Raw genomic sequence first — 25,440 nt, 5'->3', positions numbered from 1 at the left:
GGGACCCCAGGGAAGGAGTCACTGTGTGCACTTGTTCCAGTGACCTGGAGACAACTCCGTGATTATCAGACGGCTGCGACCTGGAGGTCCCGGTGCCCCGTGCCAGCGCGGAGACTGCTGGCATCCCTGAGCACCGCCCATCCGCTGCCTCGCCAGGGCTGGGGAGTCTGGCAGAGGGCTGAGACTGATGTCATTTGTGAAGGAGTCTGACGGTCCTATATTTCCTCTAACCCTGTCGTGGAAGGGCTGGGGCCGTTGACCCGGAAGTCCCCCATCTCGTGCCAGTTTGCTTCTGTGTGACTTGGAGCCTCCCTCCTCTGCCTTGACTGCTGGCATCCCCGCAGTACCCCCCTCGCGTGCCTGGGCTGTGACTGCTGGCATTGCCCTGGAGCCTCTCCTCAGCCACCCTCCTTCACTGGATAAGTTGCCTGTTCTGTTTCTGGATCGACCCTTGCTGCCTCTTGTGCCCGCTCTCGCCGCCAGTTCTGCCCCACTCTGGGGGGTGGGGGGGATGAACAAGTATTATATGTAGAGCGGAGCTTGGTGTGCCAAGGAAGGGGCCCCCTCTGCTTCATCCACAACTGACGGCGCGAGGCACGTGCAGCGCCTCGAGTACTTCTTGGCACCCCCGTCTTTGCTTGGATTATTCTGCTTCTGCCTTTGGTCAAGGATGGGCTGCCCTGGAGGGTCAGCGCTGCTCGGCTGGTTCCTGGTGACGGCCCTATGCACAGGTAAGAACGGTCGTGCACCCGGCCTGAGGAAAGCAGGAGCTGGTGGACGCCAGATTGTCGTGTGCCTGTCCCCCAACCCCTTGATGTAAGTGTCATCAGCCCCTTACTAGGGGCAGCCAGGGCGGGTGGTATGTCAACTGAATAAACCGTCCACTATCCCAGTCTGAACGCTTGTGGAAACTTTGAGCCCAGCACTGAGCCCGAACCATGAATTGATGTGTCCTCGTCACACCGTGCTCCGCTGTGTCTTGCGCACGTGATAAATATTTAAATAAACACCTCGTCTCCTTTCATGAAAGAGGCAGCATGTAGCCCATGCCTGCGCGTGCCTGCGCCGTTACAGCACACAAGCAAAGGAATATAGCGATTATTGTCTGATACCGGCACACGACTGCGGGCAAGTCGAAGAATGGTGGTCACTGGGCGCCTAGAAGCGCATTCCACTGTTGTAGGTGCTGGTATCAATAAGATTGTCCCAATTATTGTGCTTGGCTTCACGCACACAGTACTCATGAGAGTAAGAAGCGTCAAACGGAGGGTCTTCTCTCCTCTGCCCCTGTCCTTGGTTCTCTTACATGATGCCGTCTGGGCGGCTGAAGGCTGCGCCCTGTGACAACCATGCACTCGACATCCTCACCATTTTTCGAATACTTAATTTTTCCCCTTGAAGTTGGCACCCAACTTCACTTGACACCCTATGTAACCCCCCTGAATTTGACTATTTAGACGGGGCGCCCCTGCACCTGGGAGTATCTGCAACAGAAGACTGGGCAATTGGAAATAGGAGTTGGGGGTGGTGTCTCCCGGGGGCCAAACCGAATGTGTCCACAAGCACTAGGTATCCTGTAGAGGAGGCACAGATACAATCACAGCTGAAAAACAAAACCAGAGACGTTCATACTACAAGGATGAATACTGCATTGAGAAGATGGACCTGTGCCTAAGGCGGGGCCTGTGAAGAATCCACTTATAGGTGAAGCACTGCCTGGGAGGAATGCACCTGCACTTTTACGCAGGTTCTGTGACAGATGGGTGTGGCCTGTGGTTGCTGCACCTGTAGGTTGAGGGAGGGGACCTACCGAAGACAGAGGAGATGCACTATTCACTTGAGGCCAGGATCTGAGACAACAACACTTTGCATTTAGGGCGGGCCTTACAAGAGGCTAATATTTCCCTTAAGGATTAGACGGCTGAAGCCCACCTGTAGAGGCAGGACAGGCCAACGAAAGATGAGTCTTCATCTTAAAGGCAGACAAGGAGATCCTGATGGTAGGTCATGGGTCGACGCCCCTGTCACCTAAGGCACACTCCTGGGAGTTGTGTATTGTCATTTAAAAGTAGGACCTGAGAGGACAGTCTCATTGCTTAAGTGTGGGGTCTGGGGGTAAACTACCACTCATTGAAAGCAAAGCCTGCCAGGGATGTACCTGTGGCGAAAGGCGGAGTCTTGAAAACAGTAGAAGGGTGTATGAGAGATGCCCTTTTCATTGAGGGCGGTGCCTGGGAGACAGCCACCCTGCAGGCAAGAAACGGCTATAGAAAAGATGCAGAGGGTGTGTAAATGCTTAGCTGGGAGAAGCAGGGAGCAGGTTCAAGCTGCCAGGGCTCAGCTTCTCTGGAATCTGGGCCGGGCTCACAGTAGTCGTTTAAGTTCTTGGAAAGGTGAGCTGAATCCCTACACTGGACCGTGATGGATGTGTCCAAAGAGGGCAGTCTAGAGCTTCAGGTCAAGTCCACTAAAGCACCAACCAAAATGCTCACCTTTAAGAAGAGGGGGTGGCCAAGAACACTTATTTCACCAAGCACAAATGCATGGTTAGTCGGTATCTGATGATTAAATCTGGGGAATAAACCGATGGCCAGTGCCACAGTCTGCTTTGTGAATAGTTGTGAGGGTCTCGGAGGGATAGACAGTGAGGCTACCCTTCGTCACAGAGCGTGTCTACCAGCAGGCACAATGTGCATGGCACTTCTACCACTCAAATGTGATTAAACCTCACTGTCCACTATGCATGGTATTATTTGTTTATGTTTGTTGTGTGCATGTCTGCCTCTGGGTGTCCAGCAGATATATATTGTCGTCCTTGTAGGATGGGGCACCTTACCCTTAGATACTCCTTATCCTATCTGTCTTATTGCAATGTAACTGAAGCCATTTTTCCACTATAAGATGTGTGGACACTTCTGGCCACTGTTATCGCATCAACAATGAAAATAATGGGCACGTGAACCACTAGCACCCGCTCTTAAGCTTGGCCTTTGCACCATTGCCATGTCCTTTGAAACACCACAAAGGCTAATGCAATTTGAAGATGGAATATGGTGCACTGGTGGGTTTCCGAAATCTCTATTTTGGAAGTAAACCACACAGGATTTTTCAAAAAGCTGTTCTTTGCAATGTTTTTATTCAATCTACCTAAACATGTTCAGTATATGTATTTGGCGAGATTGTTTTGTTAATCAGCAGTCTGTTTTTCCGTGTTGTTGGCCTGGCTTGGCAAACCGTGGCTCACAACTCAGAAGGTAATTCAAGCTTGAAAGACATTTTTGGAATGGAGGATCATGCCACATAGCTAGTGGTCTCCGAGAGACTCGTGGGCATTCAGTGGGCTTCGGACCATCTCATCTTAACTGTATCTCCTTCACTTTCATAAAAGCCCGGTCTACCGCTTGAGATAATGGAGTGTCTACGTAGAGGTAGCCAGCTCTAGGAATGCCAGCACTGCTGGGGAGACACAGGCTTCCTTCATAGTGCATGTGCACGGGTCCGCTCTGTGGCTCCACTGGTGAATGAGCACCTATCCCTCGTGCCTTGGATTTTTCTGCTTCCAAACGGAGTAGTGCTACTGGGTGCTGGCTCACACCTCCAGCAGCCTCGCTATTGAGAAGCCTCATTAAAGACCGAGCTCACACCTTTAGCAGCCTCGCTATTGGCCAGTCTCGCTGTTGGTCAGTCTCGCTAATGGACAGCCTCATGGGTTGGCCAGTATTGGACTGACTTGCCATTGACCAGCCTAACACCTTCAGCAACCTTGCTGTTGGCCTGCCTCTCTATTGACAAGGCTTATGCCTCCGTCAACCTCGTCATTGGCCAGCCTCCCTATTGGTCAGCCTCACTGTTTACAGACATTGCTCCTTCATCAACCTCTCTATTGGGCAGCATCACTGTTGGCCTCAGTGGCTTCCTTTGCTGTATTCTAGTCTTCCAGCAACATGTCGGCTAAACTATACTCTGTTGGGACAACCCTCAAAATCATACTTGGGGTCTCTAGAACCTTGGGGTCTCTAGAACACCGAGATTTTTGGTGCAGGGAGGAAATGCCACGAATAGCTTGTGCTTGATTCTGGGTAAAAATTTCTCAGTAAAAGGGCAGATTGTGTGAGTGTACATGGTTGATTATGGGAAAGATGTAATTTTCTAATGGCCTTTATTTAGATTGAGCTTCTCGCGGTGCACGCAGGGAGGGGGGTTAGTCCACACCCTGCTTGCAGCAGAGGGATCTTTGCATTATTATCTCACTCTCGATGGTTAAATAATGCTCCTTCCCGATGCCTGGTCCTTCGGAACGAGAAGGTTCTCTTAAAGTGACACTGGATTCATTCATGGCGATAGACGGAGTGTGAGTGGATGTGTCTAAATCATGAGGATCCACAGAGGCTCACTCAAGAGACCAGATCCAGCCCTGCTCTTACGCCCATGATGTTTGTATTCACTGCACATATCTCTGTCCGTTCGCCGCTTCTCTGTAAATGTGTTGCTTGTGGTTGTTTTCTGTCTCCTGTGGTGGATCAGAGAAGAGCTCCGTGCATCCAGATTCATCAGATCTTTTTGTGAAATGAGCTACACTGATTCAGCTCTCTCTTGGTCTTTTTAATGGTCGCTGTGGCTAAGTCGATGGTCCTCTTTTGCTCTACTTTGGAAATACCTGTAAAGCACTGTTGGGTCCAAGGGAAGCAGTACTGCTCTCCGATGGACCCTTCCAACATCTCACCATGTGTGCCTCCCGCCTCCCCCGTCTGCGTCTTGTTTTCCCTTTCTTGGACAAATAGTCCGTGAGGTCATCGGCAGTGATGGTTGGCTGGTGAATGACGTGCACTGTTTGTGTGGAGGACAAATCACAAAAGCACCCAACGCTGGACAAGTCCTTTTCAATTCCATGAGAAATCCCCGGTTCATAAGCTCTACCCTGGCTGCTCCACTAATTCATCCACAGAAATCTACACATGATGCATGCACCCTTTGCACCAAGCTCTTTTCAAATACCAGCAGGGGCCACAAAAAGCGAACAGCATCTCTGTGTGGAGGGGATCATCGAATGACACATAATGTTAAATAGCTAATTGAAAGACACACAGCGTTAAATCACACACCACAGATCTGTAAATCTGCATTATATACAAGAGAGCAATTATCTGTGCGAAAGGCAAGTGCATGTAAAAGAATCATATGTTGTATTTATCGCTGGAACCACACTGCAGCAACAGAGCACTTTTTAAGCTCAGGGTAGCTTAGGAGAAATGGTGACTGTTGAACAGTTAGGTGGAAAGCAGTAGTTAGATATTTGGTTGTACAAGATATATATTTTTTTACTTTTAAAAACCCTGATTTACATTTGTCTACATATCAATAGAGTGCAGATTCAAAATCTACTTTGTGTAATGAAACATATGTACATGTACAAAAATATACACACTGCATGTGTATAGCTTGGCATCTGCAGTTGGCGGTTATCACCTGGGTGTCTAATAACACTACTACCCTCATCTTTAAAGTATGAAATGTAGCGCCTTTTTCTTGCCTTCTCGGCACGCTGAGAAAGCATTTGCCCCATGTGCACCAGTGTACATTGTAATATCATGCTGCACCCACCGGGGCTGAGGGTAGCGCGCTGTGCATCACTAAGAAATGGTGTCCCAAGAGTCGAGAGGCTCTCTTCATTGGCAGAGGGACTACCCAGAGTCAGATTGGTAAGGCGGGCACTAGGGCAATGGCCAAGGGGCCGGTATCTCAGTTCCAGCTGTGGGCTACTTTTTTTTTGGAAGCCTTGGGGGCCGATTTGGGTGGTGTCTTTGTTGTTTGGATGCCACCTCAGCCCAGTGGGTGTCTGAATGGCCTTTCTTAAGGCAGATGGGCATCCATTACCTCCATTTTATCAACGGGCAGAGATGTCACTCCCTTTCTCTCGGTGGGCCGGCCCATTAATGTATGCATATTGAGCGGGGGCAGGGGGCCTGAGCAGAAGTGGCCTCACTTGTTTTAAGGTGTGTTTCGCCAGTGTGAACTAATCAGTGCATTTTTTTTAATATCTAAGTAAAGTTAACCCCTCCCATGCTGGTGACTGAACAGTTCCGTCACGGCCCGCTCGCCTGCGCTGACGTTCTAAAGAACGGGCGGGGCCGTGACGGAAGCGTTCCGTCACAAGCACAGCTCACCCTCGAGCCGTGACGGAGCGGTTCCGTCACAAGCACGGGACCGCCGCACGGCCGCCCCATCCCCTTAGCACTGCGGCGGAATAGCCGCCGCAACGAAGGGGTTAAGAAAACATACCTCTGTCAGAGACCACTCCCCCTTCTTTTTCTAAAACTTCGCCGAAGCAGTGTTTTGTGGAAAGGCAATATGCAAATGTGGGCGACTTTTTTTTAGCGTGCCCGGGCTGATTTTTAATCCCATTTCTACCCTGACTACGCCTGATGTACAGACTTCAGTAATGCAACCCAGCATCACTATTTATGGCACATCATTACAAAATCTTGGTTTCTCTGTACCTGCTGAAGTTCCATGCCAGGGTAATTTGTCGCATGTCTTGTCTCTACGTGGGAGGCGGTGGGATCTTGGGTTAAAAATAAGCGACAGATTGCGCGCAGCAGTGGCTCGGTTCCAGAAACAGAGGAGAAGCAAGAAAGGCACTCCAGCTTTGAGGCAGACTGACCTATGAGGAAATAAGGAAAATTAAGCGATAGGACAGGCACCTCTCTCTGCCCAAGCCCCCCAGGCCTTCCAGAAGCACAAGGCCATCACCCAGCCTCGCAGAGGGTCCCGTAGGGTCTCCTCCTCCACAGCGAGACTTATTCCAAAGCATGCCCAGCCATTGCCCAGGCTGCACGTCCATCGATTGTCTAGAGTTAAGATCAGCCTTCACTAGTGAGATCACATCATTCATTCAAGGGTCTCCTATAAACTAATGCATGCGTTGCGCGCCGCCGCAGCACAGAGGCACTTGTGCGCTCTCTGCATTTCTATGAGCGCAGTGGTTGCTTTATAAAAATCTAACCCCTTCACTCTTCTACATCCTGATGAACAGACCTTTCGGTTCCATGAATAACAGGAGCATCCAAGCCAGAGCGCCGCCAGCCTGTGAAGCTCTGTGCATGAGGTGTGAAGGGCCTAGTTGTTGGTAGGGATTGCCTGGGTGCACAAGAGAAGCCTGCCCGGTCTTTCTGCACAGACTGTTGATTCCCTGAGGGTAGCACCCCACATATAAGCCTCTGCTCATTCCTCACTTGGCTTCCTCTCCTGCGCTTCCCCCCTAATGGTAGCCTTTCTGAGGAAATATATTCTTTTGGGGTTTCAGACTGAATGCATGTTTTTGGGCTACCAGCTGGAAGGTCGGTGATAAGCCGGTAGCTGGCATGAGAGGGTAAGCAAAAGCTTCCCTTTGGTTGCAGAGACTAAGTGTGCCTTGATCACAGCTGCTCATCTGGGCCCCAGGGATGTGTCTGCTCTTTCTCTGACTTTTAGCTGGTGACGGGTCTCAGGGGTGTATTAAATATCTTGGCTTATCTCATGCCTCTTTAGGGACAAGCATGCACTGAGCAGCCTCTTTGTCTGGGAATATATTGTGTATTTCATCAGGCATAAATTGTGTTGTTCATATAAGACTGTGAAGATATGTGTTGGAATGTATTTGAAAGGTACACGACAATGGGGTCAAAATGTGTGGGTGGCATTTGTCGGGGCTTTACCATTGGAGTGGAGTGTTTTGATCCCATCCTATTAGTGTTGCTCAACAGTGTTTGTTGGGTGTTGTTTGCCAAAGCCCCAACCAACCTGTGAATCAAACATGCGTTGGATGTGCCAGAGGGACAACAATGGGATGGGGAATATTTATTCTTCAGAGACCTTCCATCGCAACCACCATTGAGTCTGAAATGGGGTGGGGTGACATCTGTCTGAAGCTGCCTTTCGCATGTACCGAGCAGCAGACTTTGGTTCACTGCTTGTTTTTTATGTGTGTGTTTTATTTGGTTATAACTGGGGACACTGAAAGTAAGTGGTCAGGAGCACCAAAGTATACATGAGGGTTGACTTCATTGTACGACAAGGAAAGGCAAGTTAATATCCATAGTGTAACAAAGAAAATGACGACAAAGCCAGACAAAATTGTCTACTCTGTTAACATTATATTTAGGTATTTAATGTGATGGTTTACTGCTGCTGGAAAAAGCCCTTCCCCAGGTCATCAAACAGCGACAATTACACTATGTGGGCAAAATTGGCACAATTATAAATGAGCAGTTACAATATGCTTGAGCTGAAGCTGCTAACTTTCATGGAATGTCTGCCGTCATATTGCACGTCGTGTGCAGCAATTTTAATAGCATTTGATCATTTTGTGTTAGATTTTTTTTGTTTTTTTAAATCTGCTGATTGTGCTGCAGATGATGGATTATGACGCAAGTGCAGCAAAGTCACATTTTTGCTGACATACAACAGTGTTTTCCCCAGTGGCCCTCTTTACAGCACTGTATGGTGAGGCTGGTTCCGTGAAGCTGTCTTTTTCATTACTTCAATTGTTTTTTCGGTTTTTTTTTGCCTTTTAATGTGTCCAATGATCTCTTGCGTTCTTTTATTATATATGCGTGCGCTGGCGGGCCTCCTCTTCCATATACTGGGGCCATCTGATGTGATGTCTGAGTTGAAACTTGATTTCATGCATTCTCGCGCCAAGGAAAAGCAGCATAGGAGGAGTAAGGCCATCTCTCTTGACAGGCCTTTGCTTTTTGTACAGTGATATGTGGGGGAGGCTTCGTGTCATAGCCTATCTTTCTTATCAGATACATTTTTGCGATATTCGAGACACGCTCTGTATAGGGTTGATTTGTTTATCATGTATTTTTTCTGTTATGATATTTGGCACACGCTCCTCTGCAATCTGTGACTGGGCCGATCACTTTTATCAGGTGTTTGGTTTTTTCTATTCTGGTATTTGGGATATACTCTGTGTAGGTGCTTGTCTCTGTTATCGTGTATTTGAGTGTGTGCACTCCTATATTCGGGCGCACGGGCTGGTTGAGCAGCGTCCCAGTGCCCTCACATGATGTCACCTCACAGGAGGTCGCCTCACGGGATGTTGCCTCACAGGATGCTGCCTCACAGGATGCCCCCTCACTTGATGTCACGTCACAGGATGTCACCTCACAGAATGTGAGAATGCCACCTCACAGAATTTCACCTCACAGGATGCCACCTCACAGGAGGCCGCATCATGGGATGCCACCTTACAAGATGCCACCTAATAGGTTGCCACCTCACAGGATTTCACCTCACAGTATGCCGCCTCACAGGAGGCCGCCTCACGGGACGCCACCTTACGGGATGCTGCCTCACAGGAGGCCACCTCACAGGATGCCACCTTATGGGATGTCACCTTACGGGATGCCTCCTCACAGGATGCCCTCTGACTTGATGTCACCCCACAGAATGTCACATCACAGAATTACACCTCACAGAATGCCACCTCACAGGATGCCTTCTCACAGGATGCCTTCTCATAGGATGTCGCCTCACAGGACATCACCTCACATGACGTCACCTCACGGGAGGTCACCGCACAGGATGCCACCTCACGCAATGTCACCTCACAGGGGGCCGCCTCATAGGATGCCACCTCACAGGATGTCTGCTCACAGGATGCCGCCTCATGAATGCCACTTCACAGGATCCTCCTCAACACTTCCGTAAAGCTCTTGTAACTGTTGTTTCGACGCATAAAGCTGAGAAGTACTTGTTAAAGAACTGGGAAAAAGGTGAAGTGAGGCAGACGTTCAATTAGTACAAACAGCGGCCCCCCGGTAACGTCGAAGCAATGTACTGTGTCCCAGGTCCGGGCAGACCGGCCTGTATTGAGGGAAGCGTGGCCTCTGCAGGGGCTGCCATGTTGGGTCATGGCCAAGATATCTGTATGTATCTGATCCTAGTACCCGATCTGTCTCCTGCAGTGCACATAGATAGCGTTAGCGCCTGCACTCTGATGAAAAGGACATTTTGCAACCGTACATTGGCTGCTTGGCTGCAGAATGAGGATAACTAAGGCTCCGTGGCTGATGAGTGGGGCCAGCTAGAATTGGTGAGTTCTTCATGGTTCTAATGTCTTCTGTGGCTATCAGCTGAGCTTACCATGCAACCCACCAAGGCCTCTCTCGCCTCTTTTCAAGCAGGCTGAAGAAGCCCCTTCTCGGGCCATGCCTCCATCTTGTGGAACAGCCTACCTACCCCTCTTAGTTAATTGAACAAATGGTCAGCCCTCCTCAAGAAACATTTCAAATGTATACATTCTGTTCATTAACTCTGCTCCCCGGAGCGTGTGCTGAAGTCTGGAGGTTGTCAGTGGTTGGGGCATCCTAACCCCAATAGGCAACCAGTGTATGAGCCAATACCTCCCATACAAACAAACCAGAGGGTGGGGATGGCTTCTCAGGTCTCTGATTGCAGGCATGCCTCTCAGGTCCCTTCTTACAGGTCTGCCTCTCCGGTCCCTTCTTACAGGTCTGCCTCTCCGGTCCCTTCTTACAGGCCTGTCTCTCCGGTCCCTTACAGGCCTGTCTCTCCGGTCCCTTACAGGCCTGCCTCTCCGGTCCCTTCTTACAGGCCTGTCTCTCCGGTCCCTTACAGGCCTGCCTACCAGGTCTCTTCTTACAGGCCTATCTGTCTGGTCCCTTACAGGCCTGCCTCTCAGGTCCCTTACAGGCCTGCCTCTCCGGTCCCTTCTTACAGGCCTGTCTCTCCGGTCCCTTACAGGCCTGCCTACCAGGTCTCTTCTTACAGGCCTATCTGTCTGGTCCCTTACAGGCCTGCCTCTCATGTCCCTTCTTACAGGCCTGCCTCTCAGGTCCCTTCTTTGAAATAAAAAAAAAAAAAAGAAAGCTCTCTCTTTCGGAAGATCGCCATAGCAGCGCAGTTCACTTGTGTACTACGTAGTCTTCTTGTCCGTCGCTGCTTAAATAATTGGTACCTTTGTTATCCACTCTAATGACACTTATATGACTGAATCGGAAGAATAACGTCCTGATTCGAGTAGGCGAATTCGTGATATGTCGGGTGCTCTCCGATTTCTGCAGTAGGCGCAGGCACCCACTGAGCGCTGTGCTGCTGGTCAGAGGCAGCTCTCTGCAGCGGGTGGCTTTATTAACGCGAGAAAGACGCCATTGTTTCCTTTAAGCCGCAGGCTATGCCTGTGTGGGGTGGCGGAGAGAAGCGCTGCGACTCATCAGCCCGGAGCGCAGCGCATTGAAGAGCAGCCCTTGCTGCAGCGAGCAGCGGCGGGTGCGCTGCGACGGCGCAGGGGCGCGCACGCCGTGCGCACGGAAGAATAGCGCACGCTGCAGGCGTCTCTGCGCTTTAGTACCTGCTTCCAGCCTGCGCGTGCTCGAGGAAGGCACTGCTGGGAGTACCGGCCCCTGTCCTGCGCGAATGCCAGATTTGTATCTTTTAGAAAGGTTGCTTGCAGTGCCACAGATCCTCACCGGAGACAGACAGACGGACATACATACATGCGTGTGGCGCATCAGTACAAACACGAGCGAGCAATGCATCCACAGAAAGCGCTCAACAACTCCCTGCTAGAGCATCATTTTGCACAACTGGTGCTCACGTGTGTGACAGGTGTGGTATTTGCGCTATCCACACAGTCGTGCAACAAACCGCATAACCAACACGCTCTGCGCTGAAGAAAGGACAAGCTTACTGTTTGGTACTATCGATGGAAACTCATTTGTAGACGTCCGCCGCCATAAAATGCGATTAGAAATGTGATTTTTAGTCCGCGCACTAGTGCAGCGCACACTGTATTATTTCCCGTGGCGGTGACACGCCGTGACTGCTCCGACACAGTAACCGCCACGGCGCAAGACACAGACACCAAACGCTTGCCGTATTCACAAGTGGCCAGGAGCGGCCTGCTCCGCTGACACGAGGTTCTGGGCTGACAGGATTTATTGTCGGCGTTGTTGCAGCATCTGCAGATACAAACGACCTGCCAAATGCAAAGCAGTGATGTCTCGTGCACGGACAGACGCGTGGCTTTTGAAGGGGCTCGGTGTATATGGATACATTTAGCGGTGCTGGTGTAGTGTGCAGTGCCGGACAGCTGGCGCGAACCTGGGTCCTAGACATAGGTCCTGCAGCACCCCCAAAATAACCATGCTGGAGTTCATAAGGTGGATGAGTCATAAAGATGCTTTTAAATGTTGTTTTTATTGTGTCACGTTTACTGTACTTTCAAAGTCAGAGGTCAAATGCCAGGCTCTGTATTCTGACAACTTGCCGCTTATTCTTTTAAGAGGGAGGCTGGTGTTTTGTTTTCTTTCTCTTCCTACAACCTTTTGTAAACTGAACTATCTGACTATGTTGCTGGGGCACGGGGAGTGTAAAAGGAAAGGATGTTCGTTTTTTTCGAACACACAACATTTAAATGCCTGTAAAATTACTTTTTAAATATTTCAAAACATATCAGCAGTTAGGTAATACTAATAAAGCACATTATATTTTAATTGTGTAATTCTCAAGTGTGATGGAAACAAAGATTTTATTACGATAAAACAAACCAAGACATTTTAGTTGGTGATGGCAAATGGTAAACATTTGCTGAAAGCCTATGTCCACATATTATCGTCTATATACATTTATCAGTAAAACTGCATGTCAGTGAGAATTTTTGAGGCATTTTACTGTAAAAACTAGTGTCTATAAAACACTGTGCTGTATCATACCAGGCTTTAATAATATTTTTGCAACCATTTGGTCCAAAACTGCACCACCAACAGCTGCATACTACGCCCATACCACTCTCTTGATGAATGGATGTGTCTTATTTGCTAGACTTGCTCTTTGTGTGGCACTTGAATTATTTATACTACCCATGACATCAGTCTTGCAACATTAATGTCAGCACCCCCACGTGAAAAATATTCGGGCATCACTGGGTTTAGTGTGACGTGACTGTAGTGTGTGGCAGGAGCAAGGTGGAAGGCCACCGCACTCGGATTTAAAAGGGGATAACCTCTTTTTTTCTATTGTCCAGGCAGTGTCATGCAGCGTCAGCTGGTAATTTGAGCCAAATGATTGCAAGTGGGTTTCACCTGCACTAATTGTTGTGGACTTTTTTGGGGACTGACACTCATTCTTCCTCTACAGACATTGATCCAGTGCAAATGAGAGAGAAACATAAAAGCGAGAAAGAAGATGGAAGAGAAAGACAGAAAAACAGGGATGTATGACGGTACAACGCGTACCGTTACAACGCGTCCCTTTACGACGCAGTTTTAACAACGCAAGTCGTTACAACGACTCGCGTTGGGGGGGCGCTGATAGTGAATAGTTTAATTTACTATTCCAACACCAGTCCCTGTGGATAGTAGAGAAGGTGTTGGATAGTAAATTAAACTATCCCCTATCCTAGAGCGCCCTCCAGCGAAAGTCGTTGTAACGACTTTCGTTGTTAAAGCTGCGTCGTAACGGTACTGCGTTGTACTAGTTACGTTGTAAAGGATGTTTCCCGAAAAACAGCAGCAAGGACAAAGTAGTGATAAAAAACACAATGTAAGTGAGAAGTAAAGCGGCAAGGAATCCCTAGTGGAGTATTAAAAACGCATGCGGTGGAATGAAGACTAAAGAGCCTTGGTATTCAGCACTCCAACCTTCCTTCCATTGTGGCAGCCTTGGCTTCTTAGCAAAACATTGAGCCTCAGCACTTATTATTTTACAAATTAAGCACTGGCCGGTGAACCTGTGCTTTTATACACTAACCTAAATCCCTAAAAATCAAACAAATGCATATGCATCGCTACACCTTCCCAGCTTCTGCTGAGTAGCTTTCTGCCCAAATCAATCTGTCCATTTGGGCTTTAATGCCCTGTCCAGTTTCACATGGTGTGCTTAAAATCTATCAAATCCAAGCATGTGCTCTGGCCACTTCAAAGTACACCTGACCTACCACTATCCATACTTAGATCAACCCGTCCACTCAGTAACCTGCGCGCTCACAGAACCATGTCTGCCCTGGCATCATCTTTTTTATAAGCCTCAACCCAAACTATAGCCCATGTTTTCTCTTCCTGGTGATTTAATTAGAAATTTGCACTCCCGTCCTGCCCAACAGAAAGGTCTTCCTAAAACACCACAAACCTTAATTAAAACCAGAGAAAGCATTGCAAGCCATCACGAGGGAAGGAGTGCATTTACTGGTGCTTGTACAGTATAGTGTCAATGGTGATTCACTAGTGGGAAGCCTATGACGTGTCTCGCTGGCTGTTCTGAGGGTAGAGGGATGCTACCTCTTTCCTACACAGCCTTGTTGTGCAGTGTTTGAACACTCTCAGTGTTATGCGGTATTCCTGGAGCGGTGGTTGGTGCTTGGAATGAGCTTGAGAGCAGTGTGACTTCTGCCCTCACGGTGCACTTGTGCTGGTCTACCCACATGAGCTCCTAGGAAGGACTGTCCCCGTGGAGCTCCTGGGTTAGACTCCTTGGATAGGCTTCTAGGATGATGATCGCCTCCCGCAGTGTTCCGAGGATGAACTGCCCTCGCTCCCAGGATGCTCTACTCTTAGCTCCTAGGGCTGAAAGTCCACGTGGAGTTCCTAGGAAGGTCTACCCTCAAAGACTCTCAGGGCGGACAGTCCTCAGGAAGCTCCTAGGATGAAAAAGCCCATACGGAGCTCCTAGAATGAACTGCCCTCGGCAGTTCTTTGCCCACAGAGGCTACTAGGACGGACTGCTCGATTGGGTCTGCCAGGATGATCATCTCGTGCAGGCTCAAGTGCCCTTCCTAAGTTCCTAGAATGAGCCGCCATCCTGTGATGGTCTACCCTCATCAAACACCTACTGATGACTTGCTCTCATGCAGCTCACACTGATGATGAACTGCCCTCCCAGGGCTCGCAGCAGGGCTGCCTTCGTGGGGCTCGTAGAACAGACTGCCCTCTCAGAGCTGCAAGACTGCCCTTCTGGGTCTCCCAGGAAGGACGGAGCTGGTGAAGCGCCTGAGATGCACTGTCTTGGCTCCTTGATTGGCCTGCCCTAAGTCAGAGCCTTGGGTATCTTGCCCTCACTGGCTGGTGGTTAGCTCTGCCCTCAAGGGCTTCCTAGATTGTTCCGCCCTCACAAGGCTACGAGGATAGACTGGCCTCACAGGCCACCTACGACAAATCATATTGTCAGTACCAACGCATTAATTCTGATGTTAATTGTATTATTGATTTAAATAGAGGTGCTTCAATTGACATGATGGTTTCGGAATTGATAGGCAGCAAACCATCCTATCAAGCTGCCCCATAGATTGATCAACCAGGCTCTGGTAAGGGGACCATATGAGAGCGTAGTGGGTTAGTGCATTCCCTGCAGAAAGTGTGTCCCAGTCCAACAAGCTCACTCAGACTTCCATTGACAAAGTGAGCACCATTGACATGGGGTATTGACTATACTGCAGTAAATTGTATTCATTTAATTTCTTAAAGTTGGTTAAATAGTGCAGACCTAGTCACATGGGAGGCAAACCCCTCACCATTGAAAATCAGAGAGTTTTATAGAGAAAGCAAAGGTAACACATCTGAAATATATAGCAGACACATTTGCAGAACAACTGAGGGGCTGGGAAGGGGAAAGCAGATGTAAGTCTTATAACGTGCATTTTCAAAAGGCGAGTCCTTAGATCTTGCAGGAATGGATACGAGCTAGTGTTGGGTCTGGTGTTTTTGAATATTTTATTCCACAGCCTTGGAGCTAAACAGGAGAAGGCTTGTTTTAAGGTTTTGTTTTGTTGCTTTCAATATTTCGAGAAGGAGGCTAACTTTTCATCTACTGTTTCTCTCTCCCTCATGGGTCTAGCCACGGTGCAATGGTCTACGGGTAATGTGGACCATTCTGGCTCGAAGCCCTTGTCGTATGGGTGGGTGCGACCTGGCCTCGATGCATCAGTAAGGTGTTGGCCTACTGCAGAGGTTGTTACCCTTGCGGGCTGCCAGCTAGTAAAGTAACCCCAGTGTCTCCTGCGATCCTCAAGATTGAAGGAGGAATGGAGGGCTTGGGTTTTCTCAGCAGGTGTACTTTGGAATGAGGTACTGTACTCAGCTCAGTGGAGACTTTTAAAAACACCGTCGGTGTGCATCTGGTGTTATACAGAATAAATCACCTTTGATATTATTGCCAAAAGCTCCTTGGTCGCTTGATACAATCTGATATTTTGCACTCACAGGTAGTTTATCATAGAGATATTTTGTAACCTTTCCAGTCTCGGTATTGCGAGAGATTCCTGCAGGAGATTTCTGCAGCTTATGTCCTCTGATCTGATTTATTTTATATTTCACTATAAAGGAATTGAAATAGCAAAAACTAAAAAGAGCCAATACAGATCTCCCGAGGCCCTTAAAGGGACGCGAGGCCTTCTGCCTCAGACTCAGTGGATGTTGCAGTCTAATTTTTCCTCTTGCACAGAGTGTGCTTGGGGGTCTGTTCTTTCCCATATGACCTGCGGACAGCCACACTTAGGACATTCAGCATTTAAATCATTTTCAAAATTGTAACTGCAGAAATACCAATGACCCCATTTGTTACGCACATGCCTTTGTCGCAGCGCCCCCCCCCCCTTTGATCAACAAAACGTCAAGCAAACGCAGATCATGTTTGTTCCTAGGAAGTCTACTAGAATTCCAGGGGTTGGGCTTTGAAGACGTTAATTCATGTAATATATAGATATATAAGATTATCATTCACACTTCTGTGGCTTAGTGGGTCATACTTCTCCGATCTTCCCAATGATCGATGTGGCCTTCTCACCCCCTAAATCAGGGGTCTCCAAACCGGTCCTGGAGGGCCGGATCCATGCCAGATTTTTTGGATATCGCCATTGAGATACATGTAGTTATTTAAAAAATCTGGCATGGACCCGGCCCTCCAGGACCGGTTTGGAGACCCTTGCCCTTAATCCTGATGGCCCGATTTAACGTACTCAGAATCCACGTAGCCCACTGGTCGGTTTCAAGAAATAATCTCTTGCAACTCAGTCTCTCTTCTGCCCCTTGTTTCTCCCTTGTGCCTGGGTCCCGTGGGTCATCCCCTATCCCCTCAGCACTGTGCATGTGTTTTACCAGGCTGACTAATGTCTGTCTAGTGCAGAACGCGTCTGGGTTTCTTTATCGCGTCTACTCTTTACAGGACAATAGGAGCAGATGTAGTCAACCTACTTGGCTGAAATGCCATGCTCCCTTGTGTTTACACCCAGTTTAAAATCATGGCGCCTGGTCATGGAAACCCTTTTGGGTAGCAGGTTTCGGAATAATCGTAGTGGTAGGAAACAGTGGGGAGTTTGGTCACTCGTTGCATCGAGAATGGTGTCCAGTGAGGTACTCAGCACACTGGTGCAGTGGGAATGACATGCACACACCTCTCAGCTTAGAAGCCTCATCAAACCAGGGGGCATTGAGCCCCTGCATGAACTGTTCCCATTGTTGGGATAATAGGCAGGGACAAAGAAAGGTAGCAAGGCCAAGCATGAGGGCTTGACGTCTTAGTGCATAGTCATCCTATGGAATTATTTGATTAATTAAAGTGTTTGCATCTTAGCCTGTTCATTTTTCAATAAGACTTACTGGAGTTTATTTAATTGTGCATGTTTTACCCTTAAAATGGCATTTAGTTCATACCATTACTGATCTTTGGGTGTCTGGTCATTGCACCCACAATTTTATTGACGCTACAGAACTCTTATATGTCTCTATGTGTATAAAAAGATATTTTTAGTAAGCTTCGGTTTCAGAAACTGAAAAAAAGCGATATACATTGCACCTGAAATGGTAAGTGGCAATAATTGTCTGATTCCTGCGGAGCATAAGTAGGATTCTAGTTCCATTTCGAAACTGTGATCCGCTACATTTGTGTGTGGGCACTCAGTATCCATATACGAGCATCCTCTCCATGGCAACAGTGCCACTAGGTTAATTTGAAATGCACCAACTGTATGTCAAAACTGAAATGTGAAACGTTATGACTGTGCGGGCGGAACTTCATGTTTTTCTATTGGTAGTCAATTACCATCTATTGTAACTTTGCCTCAAAATCCTGTAACTCCGAAATCTGGCATTAAAACTATTCATGGAGGCTGATGGTGGCACAGGTGACAGTGATGGTTCAGTTCCAAATAATGTGCCAAAAATAATGTTGTTGGTGGCAGGTAGCTGGGTAAATAAAAAAGAGGGAAATAGTTCAAGCAAATACATATTTCATATATGAGCAATTTAATAAAAGAGCCTGTTTTTGGCAGTAGCTTGTTGTATTCTTTTCACTGATAAACTTGCAAACCATTGTACTGAAATTCTCGTTATTGGTTTCTAGATGACCCTTGTTTTCTTTGCTCTTTCAGCTGTTGAAATAGGAGAGTGTGGCGTGAGTTTTTTTTGTGTCCATATGTGAAATATGTAGATTGGGCCTGCAAATCCAGCAGGAATTGGAGGTTAAGTTTTACGCATTCCACAGCCGGGTCTAGGTGATGGGGTGTACCCTGAATGTTAAATCCAAAATATTGAGGCATGCAAATATCGAATCCAAAATATTGAAAAGTAAGCATAGATTTTCATTACCTATCTCCACATATATGCGCCTTGGCTTTTTATTTATGTGTTTGTGTATGTATGTACATATGAGCAAGGCGACTGAGTTCGCCGAAACGCGTCTTTTCCTTCACCACATGCAGTTCACTTGAAAAAGAAAAAAGAAATAAAATATGTGCTACTTGAAACCAGTGAAGAATCTGTTTCTCCGTTCGTGCTCTATTGCAGTTTGGGAGTTTGACGTGATATATATATATATATATATATATATATATATATTAGTACATTATATAAAGAATGACTTGCGCTGCCATGCAAGAAGACACCCGCACTCCAGGATGTTTTTCAGCACAATGTATTTGACCGACGCGTTTCGAGCTCCTCTGTCTTTGATAAAGACCGAGGGGGTTGAAACGGTTCATCCAAATAAATTTATCTGAAATACATCCTAGAGTGCGATTCTCTTCTTTCGTGGCAGCGCAATTACGTTCATTATTCAGGTCCTGCGCCCATTTTGCCTGGCACCAGCCCACGAGGTGGAAGTAAGTCGGAAGAACTGCAGGAAGCAGCTTAAAAGAGATACATACGGGAAGAAAGGGTTGCCCCTGAGTTGAGAAACACCCACTGGAGGCACACACAGTTCAGGGAAGACTCTGCAGACACCACGCTGCCTGACGCGTTTCGGGCTACGCCCTTCCTCATAGGCATGTTGTGCGCGGCTCACCAAACACACGACTTCAAGTATCTCCCCTCTTTTATTTCAATGGCATGACACAACACAGGTGAGTTCATCCACAGCATTATGGGACTTGGAGTTCTTCTGATTCAACCCTTGTGGGCTGCTGGTGAGACACGATTCACAGTTCTTAAAAACACGATGGTTGCACATTGAATCCTTCCCCCTCCTCCTGCTCCGTATGCCGCTATTGTTGTACGCGGCTCACCAAACACACAACTTCAAGTATCTCCCCTCTTTTATTTCAATGGCATGACACAGCACAGGTGAGGAAGGGCGTAGCCCGAAACACGTCAGGCGGCGCGGTGTCTGCAGAGTCTTCCCTGAACGGTGTGTGGTGTGCCTCCTGTGGGTGCTTCTCAACTCAGGGGCAACCCTTTCTTTATATATCTATATATATATATATATATATCTTCAAGATATGTAAATGTGAAGTTAGGAATAGTAAATCTATACCTCCCTATATGCACCTACTTTTTGATATTTTGTCCCTCAATATTCTCTCCAGTATACACTTGTATGTCGATTTTCTTAGGCTTGATATTCAGTAGTACAACCCTAGGGAATAGAAGCCCGGCTCTACCCATTGATTTGAATCAGGTCACAGCTGGAGTGCATTAAGTATACTGCTACGTCAACCTCCACGTTTGATTTGGGCAAATGCATTTTGAAGCACATTGCCCTGCCCACTCATATAGAACCCTACCACCCTGGGGTCTGAGTTCAACAAAGGCTGGTTTGTTGCAATTACCAAAAACACCATATAAAATGATTTAAGACTCATTTGGAACAATTGCAATAGTAGTAGCAAAAATAACCAGCTTCTCCCTAAGAGGAAATGCTGGGCTGCCTTAAAAACAAGATCCATTGTTTTTAATCGTAGACTGGGGTGCGCTCAAATAATACATTGTAGAGATCAACACATGAGTCTCCAATAAGTTCCACAGACATTTATATTCTTCATTCCATCATGTATTAAAAGCAGTCGAGATCTTTCATTGTGTATAAAGATTTGAGAAAAAGTAATTATATTAACTCTCAGACTTGCACAGCTCCTTCCTTGGTTGCTGTGCCTTAGTAAGGCCGGGCAGGGCTTTGGTTTGAGCAGTGGCTGATGTTCTGTGGGCCATGGCCAAGGGTTTTTTTTGCAGCCTGATCATATTAGGTCCGTCATCAGCCTGCGTAGGACGCTAAAGCATTACTCATAAGATTTCACTGTGATTGGGGGAAGAGAGGCTCGTGGATGGATCCCCTCCATCTGTGAAGAAGCATCTCTGGGCATTCCATGTGTCACAGGCCGTGCAGTGCATGAGGGAGCTGGAACATGTGAGGTGCAAGGTTTATCTATGGTGCCACAAGTACATTGGTGATGCTAATGTTCATACATCCTTCTCCATTGGCCTTGGAGAGCTTATCCTTTAACATTCAGTAGTTGACCCCCTCAGTGTTGAGTTGTCGTTAGAGCCCTGTTTGTCCTTTGGTGTCAATCGGAGATGGTAGACCCTCCTTATTCCACTCCATGTACGGGCCCAGTTTTAGTAAATATAAACCAGGTCTGCATGCGTAGGTGGTTTATGCTTTTGGACAGGCTCATTGGCAGGGTCGGATTGGTAACGCGGGCACTCGGGCAATGCCCGAGGGGCCGGTATCCGAATTTCAGCTGTGGGCTGCTTTTCTGAGCAGCCTGGAGGACGATTTGGGCGGCTTCTGCGTTGTTCGATGCCGCCAGCGGCCCAGTGGGTGCATGAGTGGGCTTTCTGGAGGCAGATGGGCGTACATCACCTCCCTTTTATCAACCGGAAGAGGTCCCGCTCCCTTTCTCTTGCTGGGCCGGCCCATTAATATATGCAGATTGAGCGGGGGCAGGGGGCCTGATTAAAAGTGGCCTCAGTTGTCTTCAGGTGTATTTCACCAGAGTAAACTAATCCTTGCATTTTTTTAACCCCCTTTTTTTAAATAAAATTTCACCAAAGCAGTTTTTTGCGGAAAGGCAATATGCAAATGTGGGCCACTTTTTTTTAGCGTGCCCGGGCCGATTTTTCATCCCAATCCAACCCTGCTCATTGGGGTTTATTTACCTCTTTCACAAGCCCCGCCCCTAATGCTAATCACGTATTCCGGTTCAGGGATCTGACTACCATGGTCCTAAAGCTAGGCGCCCGGGATCAGGGTCCTCCTCTTCCGCACGGCTGCTGTGGAGCCTCGACTGCCCTGATCGTATTTATCTTTCCAATATAAAAATGTTTATTGTTTTCCAAACAAACAGTATGTCACATGCAGTGCTAGTCAAATAGCGGAGATGTACGCAGTGGTAATACAGAACTACATATCATTAATATTATGGACTGCAGATAAAAAGCTCCATAAGAGGCCATTAGCATGCGCATACATCAGCCTTGCTGAGCCGGGCAGGCTCGCAGGGGGGTGCGCTGCTCGCGAGCTTCACGGCTTCTTACAGGTGCCCATATCAGCTTAGCGCACGCTCCCAGTAATACTGATCTCCTACTAATTTTATGCTTTGTTTGCAAAATGTCCTTGCAGCCCTGGGGAAGTATGGCACTGTGAAGCTGATAACTCATTTTCGGGGAATTAAATGGATTTAATTCCTTCTAGCTGGCAATGTTTCAGAATCCTTAAGGTCCTTGAGAGATGCTGATCCCGAGTTGGGGGTGCCTGGAAGTTCTTCACGCGGCTGTCCACCCTTTGGCATGGGAAAGGGGCTGAAATCACGTCATGGGCTCAGCATGCGTATCCGGGGGACCCGTCAGTGTTGCTTGAGAAGGTACAAGAATTGACGTATCAGCTTGCGCGCTGCAGTAGTTCTGCGTGCCATGGGCGCATACTGTGGAGTCTGACAGTTCAGCGGCGTCTAGTGGCTGTAGGGCCCTCCGTCCCCGTCTCCTTTGGGTGGCTAGTGAAGTGGTGCGGAATGAGATCCAGCCACAGCCTGTCTCCCCTGGCCTGCATGGTGACAGAAGCTGTGCAGGGCCCTTTGCTTCTTTCCTCATTGCCTGCTTTGCATGAAAAATAAAAATATTCATAAAAAATGTAAGAGGTAATTAGGGTACGTTCGCTCCAGTGATTCTAGCCTGTGCTCCTCCTTCGTCGCCACAACCGCGTGATGCTTCACCCTGCATCGGATGCTATCGTGTGCTGGTCCCTTGGGTGCAGCCTTTATTGGCGTTTGATAGACCTCCTATTGATGAGGGCGCATGCCCCACCACTGAGGCTGGCGCCATGAAGTCTACTGAGCGTCCGGCGCAGGCTCCTTCTTGGCGAAGCTCCCCCTCCGCTTTCCTGTTTCTTTGCATGATCTGAAAGACCCTGGTTTATTAACCCGTTGCACGCTTGTGACGGAACCGCTCCGTCACAAGCCACGGGTGAGCTGTGCTTGTGACAGAACGGTTCCGTCACGGCCCGCTCGCTGCGCCTGCGTGGCGCGAATTCTGCGCCTGCGCTAACGCTTTAATGGGCGGGCGGGTTCGTGACGGAACCGTTCCGTCACAAGCACAGCTCACCCGCGAGCCGTGACGGAGCGGTTCCGTCACTAGTATGGAGCCGCCGCGCGGCCGCCCCACCCCCTTAGCGCTGCGGCGGAATAGCCGCCGCAGCGAAGGGGTTAAAACGTGTGACAAAGTGCAAACCAGGACCTCAGGGGGCCATGCATTTGTACATTGCGACAAAGTGCAAACCAGGCCCTCAGGGGGCCATGCATTTGTTCATTGCTACAAAGTGCAAACCAGGCCCACAGGGGGCCATGCATTTGTTCATTGCTACAAAGTGCAAACCAGGCCCACAGGGGGCCATGCATTTGTTCATTGCGACAAAGTGCAAACCAGGCCCTCAGGGGGCCATGCATTTATTCATTGCGACAAAGTGCAAACCAGGCCCTCAGGGGGCCATGCATTTGTACATTGCGACAAAGTGCAAACCAGGCCCTCATGGGCATGGCCATTTATTTCTACATAAACATAAGCCCGGGGTGGAGGTACATCAGGGGTGACTACTGCAGATCTAGCCAGCTTGATCCATGCCAGTGTATTATGATATCCACTCACTATATACATGAGTTCTATTTAGATTAATTTTATGCAAATTTGCTAGAGAAGATATCAAGAAAATTTGGCATGAACCATCGGGACATACCTTGCACACCCCGATGTCCAGGAACTGCTAGCCAGACATTATCTTTAATTTCCAACTGCTTAACCTCAAGAAAAATGCACATTTATTCTGGACACAAAATGACGAGCATGCACATGATAAATGTTTGCTTGGATGGCAGCAACTCTCGATCTGTCCACCCCTCTTGCAAGCCCAACATTCATTTGCAAAGGTCACAAAACTGCAGTTGGACGTGCTGCGAAACTGAAAGCGAGGAATCACATCTACGCTGTTACCAGGTACACTACGTTCTCCTGCTTCATACCCACATCTAGTTTAAGATATTTTGCATTATGTATGAATGCCTCTGGCCTAGGCCCAGCATATCTTGCTCACAAAAAACAAGTCCTGCATTCTACTGTGGGAGCTGCGTTCCTCCTCCAGCATGCCTGCTTCTTTGTGGCAAACAGTTAAGGCGAGATTAATGTGCATGCCTGTGTAACCAAAAAGGACCTACAGGAAATTCAATTCAAAGCATTCTCCTGAATAAAATTCTAAAATCAATAATAAGAGAAATAATCATCCGCTGTCCCTCTATTTCCAATACCAATTGGTCACCTTACCTTAGCATGAAAAGTCAACCGCTGATGCGGCTGTCTGGGATGAGCTCAGTCCACAGCCTCCTTTGAATATTTTGTTCCATTGGGCACCTGCACCCTCAGTGCCTGGTGGTTTGCCCAGCATCTCTAAGTTTCTCCACCTTCATCCGTTGTCCAGCGCTCTCTGAGTCTGCGGGAACCTATTCGATGGAGAGGCACATCAAGGTGACTTCCACAGCTACCACCTGCAGTCAGTGTACCTTCTCTTTAAGTTGAGCCTTCTGAAGGGCTGAGATCTTCTGGAAGGCTGGCAGTGAATGGTTGTAATATGCACATGTAGAATAACAGTGTTATGAGATAAAAAGAGACAAATGAAGTTATGGTTGTTGTGTGACAAACCAGCCAAATCACACAGTGTTTACAGATTTCACAGGACACTTGGCGATGAAATGTGATTACACGGTAAACACTAAGGTGAGCAGCAGACCCTTACACTGAGTAGGCTGCACTGTCACAATCCTGTCATGACTAGTCACGGTAATGGGCTCAGGCCTTGCCCCCCTCCTCATGCCTTACCCCATCCAAGGCCCTCCTCTCATACAGTGATATTTCTTTCAGAGTTGGCAGGTTGAGTTGGTAGTTATGAGCAAATCCCAAAAGCTGCTGCTGAGCATGAAGTCTATCTCTGCAGGTTGGTGTGGTGTTATGGCTGGTTGCAGTGCATGCCAGTCTTGAAAAGTTAAGTGATTTTCCCAACCCAATAGCAATGGCAATAGTGAATGTTGTGACAACACACAGTCGGAAACTCTATATCAATGTGCCAATGCATGAAGCTGCCAGGCAGCTCCCATGGCCACACTGTGGCAATGGTGGCCTTCTACTAACATCGACCGCGCCATGTTTAATTTGAGGCGCTGGTTTCTGGTGCTTTGCTCTGGCACTTAACGTAAACACCGGTGCTTACAGCGCATACTCGACCCTAAAGCATTGGAGTGCTTTTCATGAGCACCAGTCAAGGACACAATCATTTTCAGTAGGCATGGGGAGATTAAGTGATTTGCCCAGAATCACAGGATATTGAGCCTAGGCCGAGACTCGGACCTGGTTCCCCATCTCCAAAGTCGGCAGCTGTGTCCGTTATGCCATATCCTCTCTCCACACATAGGGTGTCATGGTTTGTAGTTGGCTCTGCTATAGGCAGCGCTAATAGGAGCAATGGGCTGGTGCAAGCTTCCTCCTGACGAGAGCCCCGGTACTTATTTTTTCACAAATTAGCCTGCAGTTGTGCCGCTCTAATCTGCAAAAAAGTTTCATTCCGTCGCTTCCCCACTACTGATGAGGAAATATTTCCAAGATCATGAGCAGTACAATGACCGTGCTCTGTACTCTGGCATTACCATAATAGGTTCTGCACCATTTAAAACTAAGCATATAATTCATTTCTCACTAT

General features: G+C 48.1%; 1 protein-coding gene across 1 annotated transcript in view; it reads left to right on the top strand.

Annotated features, from left to right (window-relative positions):
- The first annotated feature begins 525 nt into the window (after positions 1 to 525).
- TMEM132E (transmembrane protein 132E) overlaps positions 526 to 25,440 on the top strand; it is a 1,029,855-nt gene continuing 1,004,940 nt past the window's right edge. Inside the window, exon 1 of the mRNA XM_086954717.1 lies at positions 526 to 731. Within this exon, the coding sequence (XP_086810843.1) occupies positions 671 to 731 (61 nt within the window). The 5' untranslated portion in view covers positions 526 to 670. The remainder of the gene's footprint in view (positions 732 to 25,440) is intronic.

The sequence above is a fragment of the Lissotriton vulgaris genome, chromosome 2_1 (genome assembly GCF_964263255.1).
Source record: "Lissotriton vulgaris chromosome 2_1, aLisVul1.2, whole genome shotgun sequence".
Lineage (NCBI taxonomy): Eukaryota > Metazoa > Chordata > Amphibia > Caudata > Salamandridae > Lissotriton > Lissotriton vulgaris.
This window is presented reverse-complemented; position numbering and strand designations above follow the sequence as displayed.